The sequence below is a fragment of the Scomber scombrus genome, chromosome 19 (genome assembly GCF_963691925.1).
Source record: "Scomber scombrus chromosome 19, fScoSco1.1, whole genome shotgun sequence".
In the NCBI taxonomy this organism is placed as follows: Eukaryota; Metazoa; Chordata; class Actinopteri; order Scombriformes; family Scombridae; genus Scomber; species Scomber scombrus.
This window is the reverse complement of record NC_084988.1, coordinates 14,368,825-14,390,594: the sequence shown is the minus strand read 5'-3', so window position 1 is coordinate 14,390,594 and position 21,770 is coordinate 14,368,825. Positions and strand designations below refer to the sequence as shown.

The following is a 21,770-nucleotide window of genomic DNA, read 5'->3' as shown; positions in this document are numbered from 1 at the left end:
CACTTCAGCATGTTTTTACATAACAGCATCATCCGCTTTTTATGTTGACGCATCATGTAGCGAAAACATGGAGTTTCTTAAAGGGCCACGGACGCGCCGTCCACATGTCACCGTCCCCCGGCAGCCCCGCTGTGACTGACAGATGGCTTTCACCTAGTTAATGTCTTTAAGCCATGTTCTCTTGACACTTGTTTTAACCCTGGCAGCAGTGACAGAAAGAGCTGGGGCTGAATGAGGGATCGGTGGCTTATTCATGACCAAACCTGCTTTGACATGTGACTGCATGGTGCCTCCTGGAGCACTGATACAGGGAAGAAGTTATCTCTTACATGTGACATTGTATTTAGGTTTTCAACATCAGTGGTTCTCAAAGTGTGGTCCGCAGAAAACCAGGGGTCCTTGAAAGGGTTACAGGGGGTTACAGCAAAAAGGGGAATCCTTTTTTTCCTTTATAATTTCATCCATAAGTAACACAATGACAGAATGTATAACTATTGTGGTCATGGATTTCATACACTTACCATAATAAAACACCTAAAAGCTAAATAAATTATGAAATGGGGGTGCATGGTCTAATTTGTGTCAGTTGAGGGGTCCTTGACATGGAACAAGTTTGAAAACTACTGGTCTACCATTTTATATTCTTTAATTACATCTAGGATTGTGTCATATAAGGCCTGTGTGAGCAATATTTTATGCTCACATTATGGCTGTCATAATGAAACTTTCTGGCCCAGATTTCCCCCCCAGTTTTCAAAAACCACACTAAAAGTAACGAAATGCACACACATGTCATAGGCACATCATTAATTTTCTCTGTGTACATACTTGAGACCACTGCATCATAAATATCATCATCTGACAGAGACTTTTGCATGATTCAACCCTAAACTAGTCTCAGACAGGTGCTGATATAACACACGTTTGCATACATTAACATTTAGTCCACAGACAGAGAAAGAAAACAACTGCTGCAAGATGCCCTTCTCATCTTTATTATGTGCTTACTTCAAAGGCGTATTCATTATCTCAAATAAATTAGCTATTATGATGCAGAAATAAAAAAGCGCATTTGAGTTGTGAAGCAGATTTTATACATATTTTTATCAGCCTGATTTTCCGTTTAGCTGGTACTTTATTAATCAGGAAGGACACTTGGATACCCATGGATCTTTTGACTGTCATCAAGTTTAAAACATTTGTTACCTGAGTTAAGACTTGTTACAGACTAAGATTGCAAACTGTCTTTTCATAGTAAGGAATTAATTTGCACTTCTCCCTCAATGTGAAGTGCTCTTTTTACTTATTAAGAAACTGACAGAAGGTACACAGGGTCTCCTACACTGAGATGTGGGCTATAACTTTGTCTAATCACTAATTACTGAACATTAAATGATTCATTAACACCTAAGAAAACAGTGACATCCTAGAAACTCATTAGCACTGTATGCCTTCCTGTAAAGTGGTTCCTGGTGTGAAAATATGCATATAAAGAAAACAACACACATATACAAATGAACTTCTAAACAGCCTGTATGTATATAACTGTGGTGTTACAGTGCTTAATTATAAGAGATTCAGAAAGACAAACATATATGATTAGTTCTCTATAAAGTCACTGCTGTGTGCCACAGATGCACAATCATCTCTGGACTGAACGATCATCCTTCATCTTGTCATTGTGTGTTTGATGAAGAATGGGACCAGAGGCCAAATCAGGACAGGAAACTGGCAGGAATACTGTATCTGAGGTCTTTTTTCTCTGCATTAAACTTGAAATCAGTCCAAAACCAAACTTGTTTAATGGTAATATATGTAAATACCTTTCACATGTATAGTGATCGATCTTTAATTCTATTTGAATTTAACATAAATAATACTAAAAACTGGAAACAAATATTTACCCAACAAGGAACATGTCTACAAAACAATGTATTAATGTCAATAAAAGATTATAGCAATGGCTTAAAAGGCGTAAGCTAACACCAGATTTTGTCACACCTACACATTTTCAAATATAAAAATCTGAAATTAAACCCCCCCAATCATGAGTATATTGCTTGAATTTTATTTTGCATGAACTATGTGATGTTCATCTTATTCATCCAAGTCTGTGCCTTTACTTTGCGTGGACTTGCTCGTTTTACTCAGACGAACAGACCTTTGGTCACATTTTTTATTTATATTATAAATTCATCATAATTTTGTTATCTAGTTGCTGTATTTCTTTAATTTGTCTTTCTTGTTCTATTCTGTAGTTACAACACATTTATTTCTTGTTGAAGGTTTGTTTGTTTGTTTGTTTGTTTGTTTGTTTGTTTGTTTGTTTGTTTGTTTGTTGTAGGGCATTTTTCCTCATTCAAATCCAGAACAGAGGATGTTGTATTGCTGTACAGATTGTAAAACTCCCTGAGGCAAATTTGTGATTTGTGATATTAGGCTCTACAAATAAAACTGACTTGAATTGACCTTTGTCAAACACTCATCAGAGCAGGAAAAGGAAAAGTGAAACTGATAATATTAACAATGTCCAGGAAGCCATACTGTAGAACCATCATGCACTGTACTAGAATTTGGAAAAACTAAAAGGGATTCAGCATTGTTTATGTTAATGATTACACCTGTGCTTTTCCTGCTTTCCCATGGGTCAAACTGTCTGCTGTGAAAAAGGTCTATTCTGACGTCTACATGCATTATTACACTAACATGTCTCAAGGATTTAGGTTGGATTTTTGAAGCTAAATTCTCACAAAAGTAAAAGAATAATTTCTCATTGTCAACATCTCAGTTACAGATAAGGATGTTTAAATGCTAACGTATTTCCTATAAAAGGGAAAATACAGCCTGAACCAGAACTACCACATATAGTTCTGCTGTCTCCCCTCTGCCTTTTTGTCTTTTCTTAGAAACAATGAACTCTATGTTCAGCAGGTGCACATAAACTTGTATGTTTTCTGTTTTATATCACAGATGCATCTGAACCATAAATGCACCCATATTTCAGGGCAAGCACAGTCATATCTGATTACAGTCAAAATAACAGGCGCAGTGTCTTTTACATTGCTGCAGTGCGTTTAGACGCATCTTCAAATCTAAATGCCAGTCTTTCATCTCCACTCGAGGGCTAAAGAATAAAACACCAGACTCTGAATACTGTTAATTCTTCAGCCCAATGCAATGTTGTTATCACAGAGAGCTGAGTGCGACACATGTTAAGCTGTATCAAAGTCCAACCAAACAATCTTCTGCACATAGATCAGCCTGACTCAGAGGAGCTGACAGAGATGAAATGACAACAGATGGATTGGAAGCAATAAGCTGATGATGGATCATTTAAACAAATGACGGACAGAGTTTCAGTTTCTGCAGCTGAGATGACAAAAAAAAAAATCCTTTTAAGAAGGAAAAGTATGACATGATAATAGTAAGACTTCTTAAAACTGGGACTTTTTCAATTTTTTATTTATTTACTTGCAGTAATTATTCTAGGCCTAGCCAGAATTCATGTTTGTAAAAATCTCTTTAAGGGTATTTAACTTGTTTTCATTATCAGCCCAGATTATGAAAAAACAGCTTTGTGCTTCAACTTTTCAGAAAATTAGAAGAAACAGTTAAGTTTCAATTTTATTATGGCTTTTCAAAACCCACGGTTGTCTTTTTGAGCAAAAAAGTTTTATGCCGCCCTTGCAGCGTATTTCCAATGTGGCATCAGCATTTGCTGTAGCTCAAAGTGCTGCTATGCTTAATTAAAACCTCTTTGTGATGAGTGCCGTCAGCTCCCACAGGATTGAATGAGTATGTAGATATTTACAGTTTACAGTTTGTCAAATGTGTTTTTTGTTGGTGTTTTTTTCACATACAGCTTTTCAGCAGCAATTCTGAATTTGCCATCTTCAGTATGAGCACTAAAAAAATGAATCATAGTGTTTATTTGTAATGTTGTATGTTGACGCCATTGGGCCAGTGATTCTCAAACTTTTTCATGTCATGGACCCCTAAACTGACACAAATTAGACCACAGACCCACATTTGATAACTTTTTTGTCCCACGGACCCCATCTGATAAAATATTTCTTTTTAGATGTTTTCATACAGAAAGTGTGTAAAACCCATGACCATAATAGTCTCACATTCCATCATTGTGTTACTAATGCATGGAATTAAAGTAAAAAGACTTTTCTTTGGTGGGGACCCCTGAAATACCCTCAAGGACCCCTGTGGATCCCTAAACCCCACTTTGAGAACCACTGCACAGGGCTACTGCATGTTGTCTGTAGCCTTCCTGATGATAGAGCTGATGCCCCCAGTTTGTAGCACAGGGTTTTATTTAGAAATGTGGCCTCAGAGTTCAAATGGAGATTACCCGATGACATCATCAGGAGACATTATACAACTGTTTTGACAGGCTGAGCAGTGCTATCCACAGCTCGTAAAATGACTTCTGTGTGTACCACTATTCCATCATGGCAGATAAAGTCTTGCTAAATTAAGTGAGAGTTACGTTCCATTACAGTGGCTTAAAAGATTCCCTGCTCAGTAACCAAGGTAACTTATACTGCTGAACTAGCATGCTCCATCATTGATTTATTAAGAGAACAGGATACAGTTTTGTAGGCGGGACCCTGTTCATCCCTATGAAATGTGCTCAGTTGCGCAGGAAGCCGAAAAAGTTCGACTTCTGGGTCTAAAATTACCCGGATCTTACGAACATTTTCAGCATGATCTATCGTGTTGTGGGGCCCATAGAGCAAGCACCAAGCGGGCTAACTTCTGGTTTAGCCCTCCGCTAACTTAAATGGGGACACAGTAATTCAATCATGCAGCCCCTCTAGACTTTCCAAATGTTATCAGATCAAAGAGATCAAACTCTGATAGTGAAATAAGTCATTTCCCGGGGGTTGTGACACTCAAAAAAACTCAAAAATGTATCACCTTCTCTGTCTCCAAAAGCCAATAGGTTAATTGACATAGGCCTAAGCCATATAAGCAGTTAATCTATAAAGACCAGTTATGTCACAAAATCATGTCCATTCTTCAACAGCCTTGTGCATGAAGGTGCTCAGATTCTACACAGAACATTAACACCACCAGCCTCAAGGGTCATCAGAGACAGAAGTAAACCACTGGGCATCCCTGATGAACATTTGAGGTACAGTTTCAGTGGACACAAGCATAGTTTACTTATATATGTATGTCTGCTAGAACTAAACATAAGGTAGCACACTTACTGTAGCCAAGCCTTGACCACTGTTCAGTCTATCAGCAAAACTCTGAGTTTCTTTGCGTGTGGGACGTTCTTCTCTAGTGTTGGTGATGTAGAAGGTCTTGCGAAGGCAACTATGTTCCAGGAAATAAGAAGAATAAACCTTGCTCCAATATATGCTATAATAATGCTCTAATATTTAGCAGTACCTGAATATTTTCATCACTTTCCCTCATCACCATAAAGCACAAAGAATCAAAGAGTCGTTTTATTCAACTGCAAGTATGTGATGTCAAACTAAATGTAAAGTAGCCTACAGGTTAACAAACCTCTGTATTAACTTAATCCCCTCCTTCAGGCTTCCCCAATGCTATAGGCACAATAGACTATACCCATGTCCATACCCATGAGTGTATCCAGGCCCCATCTGGACCTGTGGAGGCAGACTATGTCAATCGGAAATCTTTCCATAGCCTAAATGTACAGATATGTACTGGGAGCAGCTGTCAGGCAGAATAGTAATGATTAGATTTGGATGAAATGTGCACATCTGTGATAGTAGATCAAATTAGTTTTGATGTCAACACTTCTTTGGATTTAGATCCTGTTACTCTAGCAGTTGTTCACAGAAATGTCCATTTCAATGTCAGCCTTACACAAAGGAGCGACTGTATTGTACAGAAACAGTGTTTCACTTTAATTTATCTGGATAAATTAATGAATTAAAGAGAAAAAAATCTGGTATTTCCTTTCCTAACCAGACATGTCATAGCACTAATATGTAGCTGCAGAGGGTCTATGCAAAAGATTTGAAATCGTACACAATGTCAAACCTGAAGATCAAAATATTATTTTGGGATGTGAGACAAATGTTGACCTGCAATGGAAGTTGCCTGATATTCAACACTGAAAGAAAATGTTCTGGAATTGTCAGTGCTTCGAGAATATTTCGCACATCATTGTCGTCATAAAGGTATGCACAAGGCAAGAGGACATTGCCTTGGGTTAGTACCCCGACACCCTACCCATAACCAGCGACAGAAGCAGAAAGGGCCTTCAACCATACCCAAACATAAACCAGGGCATGAATTATGATAATTTTTGGCCAACTGAAATCTACGTTTCAGTGCCTAAAAAGTATCAGGGTTACAAAAGGCTTAGCATTTATAATTTAAGAAAATAAAGTGTGCAAAAGTTATTCATTCACTCATTTTGTTCAAGCTGTGAAGACAAAAATGAAAACATTAGTCCAAACCATGACCTTCAGCTGTGTTTAAATTTATACTTAACGTCCTTCTCCAGTTTCTTTATCTCCAACTGCAACTTCTTTTTCAGTACTAGATGTCCACTTTTTGATTTTCACTGGCAATAAGCAGATAGTGCTTGTAAATCAAATGGACATCCTATGAAAGACTATATGGGTCAAAGAGTAGATGATTACTGGTAATAGCAAAATTAATAGTTACTTACTTCATGCTTTGCTGAAGTACTTGTTATTCCCATCATGTCCTGCAGCAATGTGTATGGTTTTACATAATTTGAGGAATGCAGACACATTCAAAACAGTTCAGATTTGGTCTTATCTCTGTGACTGCAGAAATCGTCTCCTCATCAAGGACTCTAGACATGCTGGCATCATCTCCCTGCATGTAGGTGGCTAATATGGTACATATTTACAGATCCACAATTATATTAGGAAAATGTTTTTATACTTAGTTTTCACTTGTTGCCATGTTATATTTTGACTTTTGCGATGGACCCTGTTGAGATGCAACAGAAGAATGAATAAAGGTCAAGGGTCACTATCAGAAAGGCTTCAAACACCTCATGAAGCAGTCTAACTAACAGCAAATGCATTGTTGTTCTCGTAAATAAATCTACACAATAATTTTAAACATACAACTAATATTATTTAGCCTACTGATAATATAGTCACAGTCTTAATGTATCTATTGCTCATTTATTAGACAATAAGAAATAAAAGTAGGCTAGTAGAATTTGCACAATTAATCTGTCATGAATGTTTTGCCAAGCCATTTCCCTCGCCTAGTTGGTTTGATAACTCCTTTATATTCTTTGTAGAGTTAAATCAGCAGTTTGTTTGGATTCGCCGTAGGGATGAACTCTCGCATGTGCGGTTAGTTAGGGTCAAGGTTAAGTTAAGAAGAAACAACACATACAAATCTCATGAGAGTTTGGTAAAACGTCCTCCCTGCTGATCCAAACTGTTGTTCAAGCCTGGTTCAAGTTAACGTTGACAAGACTCAACTAAATTCTATTAATGGAATGGCTTGAGCCAGAAGGGGAAGTCGACATTAATTCAAACCAGACTTTTTCAACTAAGAATTCATTAGCAGCTTTGATGGAATAACCACCAGGTCCTCTTCTGTGTGAAGTTTATTATTAATGAAAGCAGACTGAACTACTTGAAAAGCAGCTTTAACTCTGAGACATAAAATTAAGGACTAACACAAAACTGAAAGAAATTCAAGTCCAGAAATTAATTTTTAAAAAGTTTTTTGTTTTTTATTTACCGCAAACAAAACTACTGTATTTCTTACATTCTGTACATCTACACACTGACAGGTATGATCAAAGTCCTTTGGAGAGGAGAAAACAAACAAACGAGGAGGGTTTCTCCTGTCGGACTGATTTAGACGGTATACAACAGTGGAATATGTTTGCTCCCAAAAACAAACAAACAGGTTTCTTATGATTCTCTACAACAGAGTACCCACATCTTTTTCCTCATTGACGAAAAACACTTCAGTGTGCACTGAATCATGAAAGGGAGTTTCTGGAGATTTGACCCAAGGGGAAGGTATATAAAAGACCCTCTTGTTTATGTAATTAAAGTAGAATCATGAGGCTTTTTAAATTAGCTGTAGTGATAAACACCGTTATGGTTAGAGGAGGTAATTACTGGATGTTCTTGAGTTTTATTCCAGCAACAGAAGTTCAGCCAAGTGTCCTGGAGCAACACCAAGCTCCTACCAGTGCAGCCTACAACCTCAATATCAGCAATTTGCTGATTTTATACATTTATGATAATGGAACAGTAATCAGAAACCATTTGTTCTTACAACAGTTGAAATGCCAACTTGATTGGTTGAAGGAGAAAGTACATTTCCATCCAAATACTGGTGCCAAAACGCTTGGCAGCAGCAGTTTTGGAGCTCAAACAGGAGTGTTCGACACAGCACCGAAATCATTTTCATCTCATCCAGCTGAAATTACAAAATGTATTAACTGGTGTACAACTACCTTAAAAATTTCCACACGCTCATTTGACTTCATCACATGACAGTAAAATATTACATGTGTGATTCTGCCTATTTATAAGTTAGACAATAATAGCTTTATTGCTTTATTGGCATTTCAGTGGTTATCAAGTGACTGAGTCAGCCTGATATGAAAAACAAAATGACATTAGGCCACTTAACATACTAAATCATCATTTCACTTGTTTTGCCTGTCAGTAACTGTTAACCTTTCAGTAACTGTTATCTCTACAGAATGATTTCATGTATATTATATATGAATTAAAATCCGAGGTGACAGATTCTGAAACATACGAAAACCCGACAACATCCCAAAAGCAGCAACATTTCATACGATGTAAGGCCCTGTGTGTGAGTAACTGTGTGTTCATTCACGGCAAACAGCTCAATCAGTCTTTAGAGATTTTCTCAGTTTGGCCTATTTGAACATGGCGTTGAAGGATCGTCCAATGATGAGCCGACGTACTTCACTTGTGCCTGCACCGATTTCATAAAGCTTTGCATCGCGCAGAAAACGTCCCATGGGGTAGTCGTTGATGTAGCCATTACCACCTGTTGATGAGGTAGAAAGAGTGATTAAAATCAGCTGCAGTTACACATAGATCTAAACTTGTTTCTAGAGCAGTTAAGAAGTTATGAGACTGGTGTGAATTTTTATGCACAGTACATACAAAGTTCCATCGAGTTGATTAAACTAATTATCTTTGTGTTGTGGACTGTCGGTCAGGACAAAACATGTTGTCTGAGTTTGCAGCTTGGGCTTGGGGAGACAGCAATTGACATTTTTCCCAATTTTCTGGCATCAAACAACTAATCAATTCATTGAGAAAATAATCCACTGATTAATCCTTAAAAATAATTGTTAGTTGCAGCCTTACAATCATTAATGCAATTATTAATCAAGTCAGCCAACTGCAGCCCACGGATCTGTTTAAAATTAGCTGAAAATGTCTAAATTAAAAAGGAAAAATATTAAATAAAACCATACTTAATTAAGTTGACATTCAAATTTGTTGGCATAAATTATTAAATTCTGTATAACAGAGAAAATGAAGGCACTGATCACTGCTCTGCACGAGGTTAAAAAATGACTACAGGCAGTGCATGAACATAAAGTATCTTTGTCTTTTTAAAAACTTTGCGTGTCACTGGTTTAAGAAAGTAAATCATGTCTGTCAAACACTCATTAAATGACATCTATTAAAAATTGTAATCAGGAAGACCACTCCACAGAAGACATTTTAACACACTGGGTGTAAAAAATTAATTGCATGTGATAAAATTAATGGATGAGATTAATTCCATTTAGCCGCTTCAGTTTCAGCGTCCTGGTATTGTGCACGCTGGCTCACTGTCACACCGTCAATGTCTGCTGTGAAACTGTTATTTCTTCTCTACACTCTCATTCATTACTTAATTACAAAGCCTCATCTCTTGGCTGTCAAACTATAGTGTATTTCTTATTGTCTCTATTATCATAGAAGTTTAAAATCTAAGACCTTTCTCTCACTTATCCACACTGCAGCTGTTCACTAGTCAATCTGCTATTTATTAACCAAATGTGCTGCACCTGTAGAGCACCGCTTCCATCTCCCGACACTCATCCCAACATCAAACCACAACTCTCTACACCAGCTTCAAGACACAGGTTGTAAACCCCAGACAGAGTCTACATCAGAATATAATCTATGTTTGATCTGCAAACCTTTCTGTTCATGAACTCCACTGACTGAAATAAATTACCTGAAATAATGTGGTGCTCTCTGCGTCTGGAGTTTTCTTTTCCAGTCTGTTCTAAACACAGACACTTGTAATGCTGCCTCAGTGCCATCTTTCAGCTCATCTCCATCACTAAAGTCCACTGTATTATTGTTCTCCTTGCTCCTGCCTAGCCTCTCTGACAGGGTACTGCTGATACTACCGATTCCTCATTTTCCATTTCACTGTACATTTCCACCCTAGTGACCAGGACTACATTTTGGTCAGCCAAACCTCCAGATGTTGCTTTAACTTGGTAGCTACACTTCTCTCACACCCTGTCCTGTATCACAGGAAGCAGCCTCATCACCATGAAGTGCATCTTCTCTCCCTTTGAGCTTGTTCTGACAGTTAATAAGTAGACCAGCAAGACAACCCTGACATGCTGTCCGTAAAAGACATCAGCACAGCCGACTGCACGTCTGAGGAGGGAGGGACCTATCCCCGGTGAAGAGATCGCTGGAGACATTTAAGAAGGAACTCATGGGCGGCTTCCCCTGTCCGTCTGAGCTTTTACTCGAACTGTCCATTTTTATTCAAAATGTCACACCAACGGAAAGTGAAAGACAGCCAAACCAAAACAGGAAGCAGCTTTAGAAAGGGTCTGCTGAAACTGTCACAAAAGGTTCATCTAACCACCTCCAGTTATCCAACCTGTTCCACTTCAATTTCCTACTATGATAGAAACATGACAGTTGCCTTCAGTTTAAGGTTCAGTTGCGATCATTTTTTGGGCACTTACCCAAACACTGAATGCCATCCAAAGCAACCTGAGTGGCGTTTTCAGCGCAATACAGAATCACTCCAGCACAGTCCTGCAATGGCAACACAAAACAACACAGTCACTGTGTGCAGTGGAGGGAAAGAATAGTGACAGATTGGGATTCTGAAAGCTTGTTTTTCTTGGGAAAAAGCATCCCAAAATGGGTCGTGTTTCAGCATGAACCCAGTAAACACACCGTTTCAAAGCCTGTAACATACCTTTTAATATCCAATACTTGAATTAAACTGTATTGAACATTTTTCAACACTTTAAATTTAGTTAATTTAAAAAAATATATTGTTTTTTTTCTATAAACCAATAATGTAATGCTTAAAAATGGAGATGAGTGAGAAATCCTTTCACCATTGCACTGAAGTGTCCCTTGTCACAAGCCCGGGCAACGTTGTACACATACTGTCGACAGGAGCTCAACCTGGTGTACATGTCAGCCATCTTGCCTTGCATTAGCTGTTGGACAGATGAACATTATACATGGGGTCAGTTTCACTCAAGTCAAATTTAAGTTTTAAATTATGTAACTACCAGCTTCACACCTGAGGTATAATGTATTAAAAACGTATTTCTCTTTGACTTTATTTTATTGTATTAAGTGAAGACTGAAGGTCAAACCTGAAAGTGTCCAATCTTCTGTCCGAAAGCTTCTCTGACATGTAGGTAAGGAACCGAAAAGTCCAAAACTGCCTGCATGATGCTGAAAAGTAATCATAGTGTGAAAGGTTGCAGAACAATTTCAGTCTGGGGCACCAACAAAAACAACAAAAGTGATAACATATAGTACTTTTATGTCTGTTATGGAGTTCTCTTTGATTCATTGCTCATTTTTCCCCATTCTATTAGCCTTCATAAGCATGTGGAACAAAATTATAATGTTCAACCGCTCATTTTACAACCATTTAAACAGTAACAGGGTTCAATAAAATGTAAACACTGATATCCTCATTCATTCAGCAGGCATATGTAAACTGCACATACATGCAAACTAACTGTGATACTTACTGTTTCTGGCTCCAGTCAAACCCATACAAATCTGACCAACTGACAGAGTTTACATTCAAATTACTTCCACCCGAGGCAGGTGGAATATACAAAACTAAAAAGGTCAGATTAATAAGCAGTTACTTAGTGAGGATGGGGACTGGATTCATGCAACTAATGGACAGCACTACGCAAAACTATGCTTGAGGGCACACAATTTTACAGCAGACATTTTATGTATCATTTTCATATTTCTGGTCCTGTTGTAATTTAAGTATAGTTCTGGTATAAATTTACCCAATAGGTCCTGATGAGAGGACGAGCCTCTCCAGATCTAGGCCACTCATCATCACATAAACACCTTTGTTCAACGGACCCAGGATATTCTTCTCTAAAACAAATGAAAACAAAATAGATTTTAAGATCTACTTGATAAAAAAAACAAGGGATCAAACAAAACACACATACATTAAGCCAAAAAACACAGGCACATTATGGCATTGGGCTAAAAATGACCACATAGAAAGGCTTGTTTCTTATTACATTTTGAATTATATATTCGACAAATTAAGGTATTTTTTCATGTCTGATTATATTTCTGCTTTTTATTTAGAACCTTTGTGAAAATGTTCAATTCAGCATGTAAAAAAATATAAATTATAAAAAGGTAAGTAGATATATAGTGTTTGACATGATTCTTGTGTTCTTGGTAAAACAGGTTATTGGTGTTTGAGTCTGTTGTGGCGACAGGTCTTTTTTATACCCAAACCACATCCATGCAGCAGAAGAAGCCCCTCTTTTAGGGACAAGCTCCTAGACTTGTCTTGGCTAGTCGGAGTTACCCCTATCTATTTCACATTCACTCTCCTCTGTGTTTATTTGTGTTGCCTTCATACAAATTTCCTGCTTACATTCGTGTTGTGCTGAAGAACGCAACGTGTTGTCCAAATGAAAAAAACATTGCCATAAAGAGTGTAATTCGCAACACAACAAAATAAATAATAGAGCATAATATGAAATGATTTACATTTTGCTATTGTTACATGATATATCATCATATCGCACATGCCTATTATAGCAGAACATGCTCTTTAACACACCTGGGACTTTGCAGTCTTCAAAGATCAGCTCGCACGTGTTGGATCCCCTCATGCCGAGTTTGTCGAGCTTCTGTGCTGTGGAGAATCCTGGCATTCCCTGAGGGATAGACGCACATGCATTCAGTGGCCGAAGCAGTCGCATACAAGGAAACAGACCATGAAAACATGTAAACCATCACATCCCCTTGGCCACGAGTGAATCCTGAGAAGGGGATAGAATACATCTGCACTTGGCTGGACTAACCTTTTCAACAATGAAAGCTGTGATGCCTTTTTGATGGGCCTCAGGATTTGTCTTGGCATAAACAATAAGGACGTCGGCATCTGGCCCGTTTGTGATCCAGAACTTGTTTCCATTCAGAACATAGTAGTCGCCTGTGAAAAAACAGTTAAAATAAAGGTTGGTGGAACTAAAACAGAGTTACACTGCAGAATTAAGGTTTTGAAAACACCTGTCTGGATCCATGGGAAAATCTTTTACACCATACTCTTAAATGAGCACATATTTACAGATGTTACTCACAGGTTAAAGAATAGAAAGCATGAGTGCATTTAAGCACCTTCTCATAAAAAAAAAAAAAAATAATTTAGGCCATCACATTTTCAGACTTGTCAACAATAACACCTCTCATCCTGACAACACTTCAGTCTCTCTGGTTAAACCTACACAGATCAAAACACTAATCACTACTCTGTCATTAACCTCGCAAACCATCAATAGCTTCTAAATAGTATTTACAAGACATGAGGTAAGGTGAGCTAAGTCACCAAAGGATCACATCCTAGAGTTGCTGTCGCTTTGGACATCTGAAATTCATGTTTGTGTATCTTCATTTTATGCAATTTTTTCCCCCTTTTGATGGTTTTCTTTGATGGCAGATCATTAAAAGAATAAACTACAAGCAGGTTTGTGAAATAGTTAGAGTTAATGTTGGGAACAGACAACTCAGGAGATTTTAAACTTAGCTATGTGCATGCTGTGAGAGAGATTAAAACATCACTTCATATCTGTCCCTGAACTCTCTTCTGGTCTGCACAATGAGCAGCCAAAATAGTTCTCTTATCAGGGTGCACAGCTCGTCAGTGACTTGATGTGATATGAGATGGCATTAACTTGAAAACATACAATGAAAAATAGACCATCTATCAGGGGACTAGTCTGTGGCCTTACAAGACAGGTCTCTAAACACTGCTCACACTGACAGCACAAACATTCCTCCCTGCTGTTTCAGAGTCACTGGACAAATGTAATATTCATTGTAAAAGGGAATAATTGCCAACAATGTTTTTTTTTCCCCAAACCCTGAGTCAGTAAAATGAAAAACTGATGATGTTGATCAGAGGCCAGAACAAGAAAAACTACTGAACCCAGCACTATTTAAATGGCAAGGATGGCGCCCATATACATACATTAATATAGATCAGTTCATATAGAGTAAATAGATGAACAAGTAAGGACATTGTTGTATAATTTTAGCATGTAGCACTGATGCAGAGAAATCACACTATGTGGTGTCTTACCTTTCTTCTGGGCTTTCAGTTTCATAGACACGACATCCGACCCAGCGTTGGGCTCACTCATGGCCAGGGCTCCTACATGCTCCCCTGTCATTAACTGGCAAATAGAAAAACCAAGATAACAACAAAGGATTATGTCAACTTTTCTTTTGTTTCATGCATTTATCAAACTGTACGAGCTGCTTTGTTCCTGACCTTTGGCATGTACTTCTCCTTCTGTTTCTCATTTCCGTGGCGCACCATCTGATTGACACAGAGGTTAGAATGGGCACCGTAACTAAGAGCAACGGCCGCTGACACTCGTGACATTTCCTCCATAACAATGACGTGATCTAGGTAGCCCAATCCTGTGCCCCCATATTCCTCTGAAAGAAACACACAGTGTAAATTCACTTGGAAACACCAACAACAAAAAAGGGAAAGATCAGCAAATTTCCTTATCTTACCTGGAGCAGTGATCCCAAGGAGTCCCATCTCTCCCATATCTTTCCAATAATCCTAAACGAAAGTATAGAGAAATAGGTTTCATTGTAAACAGACTATACAGATCTCCCATAAGAGATACAACAGTGGAGAGCAATGGATCAATGTTACACTTTCTTGAATTAACAACGCAGTCAGTGAACAACAGGTTCAACTCACCCGCATTCCTGGAAATTCATTGCTCTTGTCGATCTCATCAGCATAAGGTGCAAGTTTTTCTGCACAGAATTTACGAACCGTCTGCCTAAGCTGTGCAAAAGACACAAAGGACAAATAGTTATTCAACTAATTTACACATGGCATTGTTTTTTTCCTCCTCATTTAACCACACACAAGGCAATCATGCAGAAATGTCATTTGACATTATATTAAACTTTGAAAATGGCCAGGATTGGAGGACAGACCCCTTCACCCAATCAGATCCTTTATATCAACCCCACCCCCTGCTCTCCTCCCTGCCAGGGTCCAGTCTGCCACTTGGTGCCAATTAAACACCACCGACCTCTTGTCACCTGACAATGAAGTTATGAATTTTGATGAAAAGTGGCTTTGTGTGAACGTTTAAACCCTCACTACTTTTTCAAAACACACTGGCCAGCTGTTTTAGCTAACAGGGCTAATGCTAATAGCTGCTTATAACCCTAACCCTGTACGTTGATGGTGCACATGCTTTTAGTAGGTAAGTTAAGTGGAAACAAACTGACTGTTAATCAACGTTGTAATAGCTGTCGAGTGCTAAAATGTGTTTAGTGTGTGGTTAAGGTTAGCTACGTTTGCTAATATCAAGGTCTACGCTTAGTTAGTTACGTCATCACGTCATGTCACTGCGTCCTTAGATAACAACCTTCTTCTAAAACAAACACCATTCTGTCATTTAGCTTTCTTTTTAAGTCAGTCTGCACCATCAGCTGCTACGCTGCAGAGAAAAGGTGAACTTTGAGTTGCTGTGTTATCGAGCCTCGTCAGGCTAACCTGTATCTGATCTTCGGTGAGTCCATTCACTACATCGTCCACCGGGATGGTAGCCCCGGCGCATCCCCTTCGTGCCACGGCGGGGATGGATAGTCTGGAGCTGAGGCGGAGAACGTTTCTGACGGCAAACATGATGCTGCTTGTGGGTCTGAGAGATGGAGGGAGGAATACAGTGCCTGAAGTCACGCAACAGAGACCCCGAGGAAGCTGCCCCGGTCGTATGTAGATTGTTACTCAACCTAAAGTCACGCACGCAACTGTCGCGAGATTTGTATTCGTTTTTTCTTGTTTTTTCTTCTTCTTCTAAATGATTGTGTTTTGTATGTAACAGCGCTTTGATAAGGGTCTGCTTAGGTTAAGGCACAAAATCAATTAATTAAGGATAGGGAAAGATCATGGGTTGTGTGCAGGTGAGCACTCTCGCGAGATCTTTCGCGGGTTTGGAGTTACTTTCCAGACATGAGCAAGCTGCCCTCTGCAGAGCAAAGCAAGAGGTCTCACTCTTTTAACAAATTCTTTATTCTTTGTTGAACAGAACATACAGTGGAATAAACTAATAATATACAAACAACCAGTCGTTCCAGTACGTAAGTAAAAGAAAATAATAAAAAGGTATAAATAATATATAATATAGAATCATTTCAATAGAAAGAAAGAAGAAAAAGAAAACTAAATACATTCAAAATGTAAAGGTATAAGTGACCCTTCAATTAAATCATTGTGAATAGATTTCCATAATAAACAAACTTTTCTTATATTTTTTATACATTGTAGAGACTCAAAATAATATTTTATTTCAATCAAAAATAACTTAAATGATGGGGTTGTTTTTGATATTTTGGCTTTGTGGATATGAAACTTACCAACAAAATAAAAAGGTTTACAGTGCTACAAATATTGATATGTTATACACAAAACAGGGAATAATACTTTTTTTCTCAATACATGTGAAGTTTTGATTAAAAAAAAAAAAAAAGTAAACTCCCTAAATTCTTCCAAAATCTAGGAAGGTACACAAGATGTCTCACTCTGACAATATTTCCCGGTACTACAGACGTCATCCACACAGGCGTCCCACCTTGGCGCATTAATGCCACCAGCTGGACTGGAGTGTGTTTCATTAGACCAGAAAACTGTTAGGAAACAAACCAGCTTAGACAGTAAATTAAATTAGGATATATTTTCCCTCAGTGCCTATAGTTTCTGGTTTTTATTTGTTATTTCTGTGTCATGCCGAACGTTTGGCCCATCCCACATGGGATTTCAAGACACCACTGTTTTACAAACATGCATCTTCCAGTGAAACATATACAAAGAATTTACAGAACCAAGTGAAAAAAAGAGAAGAAAAGAACACAAACCAAAACATGAAACAATACTGATCAACTAATTCAGTCTTTGAACATCACCCATATTTACAAAATCAATATGTTTAAAGAAAAAAAAATCTTACTAAACAAAGCATTGTGCAGTTACCAATAAAAAGGACAGTAGAAAATTCAACTCATTTTCTATAGTTTTTGGACTACTGTTTGATACTGTCTTTGGACAGTGCATTGGCCTTTTAAATCTGCTATAAATCCATTGTCCCTCTTATTCCCTGTGTGCAGATTCTCGATACTGAAAACTCAATTGACTCCAGATTTTATGTGTGGACATTTTTATTAAATACTTTAATTTAGTACTATCCAACACAGAAGTAGCTACAAAGCTTAAACAGTGAATTCCGTAAAACAACATTTTTCTTTATCTGGTTTTAAACAACAAGAGCTGCATATTCCCAAACAAATGTTCAGTTAGTTAAATAACCACAAACCACTTGACTAAACCTGAGCATTTGTGGCCCCTGGAGGTCAAGGGCCCCTGCTGCAGCTTTGCCTGGTTGGTAATTGGCCTCAACTCAGTCAGTGGTGGAATGTCACTGAATACATTTACTCAAGCACTGAAATACTGTTTAAAATACTTTTTCTTTTTTTTGAGGATTTTCATTTTATGCTACATGATACTTCTACCCCACCATATTTCAAAGGAAAATATTGTACTTTTTACTGCACCTTTGCATTAGTTACTTGTTATGTTTCAGTTTTGTTGTTGTTTTTTTAACATAACACAACACAACACAACATATTGATTTTAAATCACAATGCATTGTTAAATGATAAACCGGTGGTTCCTAAACATTTTGCCTTTTGGCAGCTAACAAAAAATATGTGTATATTTGATGTCTATGTGCTGTTAGCAGTTCCAGCAATGAGACATTTTCCCTCACATGGATTCAAATAAATAACAATTTGAGGCCTAAAGAGGTTAAACTCTTCAATATTTTACAAAAATGCAAAGATTAAAGCAATGTTCTGAAAAATTATCCAAACTTAACAGCAGAACTGTATTTTATCATCTTTCCTACCAAATGTATCATCTCAAGGCCCCATAGATTTATCTTGTGACCCTTGCAAAGCAGTTCAAACTAGCTCCAGCTCGAGCAGTTGAAACAATAAAATGCTGCTTATGCATTGACTCATTAGTACTTTGTTAAATGCGTTTAACATATCAGGCACAACCCAATTTTCTGCAAAATGAGTACTTTTAGTACTTCAAGTACATTTTAACTGGTAATGCTTCTATATTTTTTACTTAATCAGGACTTTAAATGCAGGACTTTTACTTATGATGTAGTATTTTTACATTGTGGTATTGATACTTTCAACTAAGTAAAGGATTTGAGTACCTACTCCCAATGCTGGCCTCAATGTTATGAAAGAAAACAGGTTTTTTTGTGTGGTTACTTAATCTTAGTCATTACAATGTATGTTCACTCTGTTCTGTCCTTCATCAAGCTCATGCAGAAATCTGTTTAATAGATTTGATGATATTTAAGAAAAAAACCCGATCTTAAGAAACACCCCCTCCATTACACAACAGCTCATTTAACGGTCCACACCACTGATTTCTCATGTTTTTGCCCAGTTACTTCATGTATAAGCCTTATAATCCTTCACATCAGACTCCTCCAGCTGTTGAGCTGTCTACTAATCCATCTATAATTAATATGTATATTTGTATTGTCATCTGTGAGGGGATTGTCCAGGTCCAAACCCTTTTCCAGTAAGCGTGGGATCTGTGGAGAGTGATTTTGACAGTAAATGCCAATCTCAGTCACTACCACAAAGAGGAAGGAGAGTCCAAAAAGAAAGGGGAAGGGAACAGCTGCAAAGACAGGGCTCTAATGAAAATAGAGGACAAACAGTGCTACAGCATGTCTTATGTGTTAATGTATGGTATGAGGGTCAGTGTGTGTGCATGCATGTGACAAGTCAGATGAGTATGGAAAGGGGAGGAGAAGAGGAGATAGCATTTTGGTCAGAAGCCAAGACTGAGTTCCTCTTTGTATCATGTTGATGTCAGAAAGCATCCGTTTGCTTTCGGGATGCCAAAATTGGAATTTAATTGTTCCTTAACTAAAAATATACACTCTGTATTAGCTGCTAGGAAAACTTTAGAGTTCTTATGTATGAGTACAGGTTGTTCCCATTTGTGCTTCTTCTGTGAGAACAGAAAAGAACAGAAACTGAAAAGGTCATTTCCACTTTATACACATGGATGTTACAGAAATGATGAAACTAAAGACACAAGAGAGCAGACAGTGAGATTTGTTAAAGAAGTAAGTTTTTGACCTTTCAGGATTGTACATGTATGTGGATCATCCTGAAATGAGGACATTACCAGATACTAGGCCTCAGTCTGACTTAAAGTCAGTCTGATTAAACAGCAGCATAAGCATTGATACTAATATACCTAAGTAGAGTATTGTGTTCTTATCTGAATCACTATTATTACTTTTGTTACTTTTATCCAACTTCTTTGCCCCCCACTAGCCCTTTACTCCTTTCTTACCTTTTCAATAAACATGCCAGTCACATCATCCACTCACACCCTCATGTCTTAATGTAGTGTGTAAAACCTCCAGCCTGATCAGATTGAAGCTGATCTCCTTTGGACTTGCACAGACCTGCGCCTCATTCAGCAGGACCATGGAGATCTTTACCGCAGGCCCCCTGAAATACTAACTTTATGCTAGAGCCCTGATGAGAAGAAAGAGGATGTCAGGTAGCAGGATCCCAGAAATGTGGCCCAGGGCCCTCTTAAAGGCCGCCAGACTGGCAAAGAAAACCTTGCAGCTCTCTCTTTCCATGCTGAGGGCCTAATTAAAACAAAAGTACCAAAGGAATGTGTAATAAGCCATATAACATCTGATCTTATTTTTTCTTTTATTCATATTTAGCACAGGAGGTAAAAATTGAGCAGAGTTGTGGGTCCTTTTGATATGGTTTAAAACTATTGGTAGCGTGTACCACTAAAGAAAAGGCCTTGTAAATGTGAATAATCTCCAGCTTGTATGGTGTCCAGTCAAGGCTGCAGCCTCCTTCATCCTGGAGCCAGGCACCTCTGTTCTTGCTAGTTGACCTCCAGGAAGTTTGTGAGGATCACCTTATTGAAAATCTCACAGCCACTCAGCACCTAGCTCAGGCTGGGACCCAAACTGATGTCCACCGGTAGCTCAACACCCACATCACCTAGGAAAGATGGAAGAGAAGACAGGAGAGAGGAGGAGGACAGGCTCCGGCAAACTCCACCCAGGTATCATATGGAGTTTTTCACTACTAGTGGCTCCATGGAGAAATATTTGGTTAATATTATATTATCTAACGCTAGATAAACATGGAATGAAAACATAACTGTGTTTACAAGAAAAATCCTTAAATGTTCAAAAGGTCAGGATGATTTCTTCCCATGAATAATCAACACAGGTCTCAGAAATGTCCAAATTGAGCTGCATGATAGGAATTTTTCTTTTTCTGAATTATACTGTAAGGGGTAGGATTACACACAGACTTGCTCGTTTCATCAACTTCTTTATTCAAACAGCATTGTGCTGAGACAAAGCCCAACGCTTCAGCTTACACCGCCATTAGAGGCCAAACTGAAATATTGGGTTGAAAACCACTTTTCAACATGTACATTTCACATGTACATTTTCAAACATCACACAAGGCATCCTATAGGATAATTACATCATTCAGTAACCACGCCATCATCTGTGTCACCGGTATTGTTACCTGTGTTTGCTTTACACTTTATGGCACCATCTTGTGGTTAAGTCAAAACAAATCAATCCAACCAAAAGAATAAACAAAAACTCATATTCAAGTATAATGTACAACAAATTGTATCAAAGCTAAATAGTAATTGTCAAACTGTCCTTTTAGTCCTAAAGTGGCCCTTTTAACATTAACCCACAATATGAATTTCAAGGGCTTGGTTTGTGAGAAATGCAAAAGTTTAATCTATATTTGCTTTCTATTTTTGCATCTTTTAAGCATTTTGTTACGATGTTTAAACCATTATCTCACCTTTAGTGAAAGCTCTGTGGTGGTATCCCAGTTTCCATGGCACCACTACCCTGTCTGTTAAAATAAGGCTGCTGGGTCAAACCCTGGCAGCAGCCTGCCATAGTCACTGCCACTTCATCCTCTCTTCTCTTCTCTTCTCTTCTCTTCTATCATTACTCTATGACTGTGTATTACACCTCAACCCAGTTTCAGTGAACCCTCACAGCTTTAAGATGACCTGACCTGTTAGATTACATCTTCCTCACACCTACAATATGATAATCAAAGACAAACAACCTAATCCTC

General features: G+C 38.0%; 1 protein-coding gene across 1 annotated transcript; it reads right to left on the bottom strand.

Moving 5' to 3' along the window:
* Positions 1–8,557: 8,557 nt before the first annotated feature.
* On the bottom strand, positions 8,558–16,644 carry ivd (isovaleryl-CoA dehydrogenase). The gene is made up of 12 exons (XM_062440159.1): positions 16,075–16,644; positions 15,262–15,351; positions 15,066–15,117; positions 14,815–14,984; positions 14,623–14,716; positions 13,346–13,476; positions 13,102–13,198; positions 12,299–12,392; positions 11,636–11,717; positions 11,369–11,473; positions 10,985–11,057; positions 8,558–9,036 (listed from the first exon to the last, which is right to left on the bottom strand). Exons 1-12 carry the CDS (start codon positions 16,204–16,206, stop codon positions 8,903–8,905), a joined length of 1,254 nt encoding a protein of 417 aa, XP_062296143.1. The 5' UTR covers positions 16,207–16,644; the 3' UTR covers positions 8,558–8,902.
* Between the last annotated feature and the right edge of the window lie 5,126 nt (positions 16,645–21,770).

What these genes read in the sequence shown, in the direction of transcription:
- ivd (XM_062440159.1), bottom strand. Translation starts at nt 16,206, where the DNA reads ATGTTTGCCGTCAGAAACGTTCTCCGCCTCAGCTCCAGACTATCCATC. An exon ending in CAGCTTTCATTGTTGAAAAG is followed by an intron (nt 13,199 to 13,345) that starts GTTAGTCCAGCC and finishes TCTATCCCTCAG; the next exon opens with GGAATGCCAGGATTCTCCAC. An exon ending in CTCTCATCAGGACCTATTGG is followed by an intron (nt 11,718 to 12,298) that starts GTAAATTTATAC and finishes ATTACTTTTCAG; the next exon opens with CATCATGCAGGCAGTTTTGG.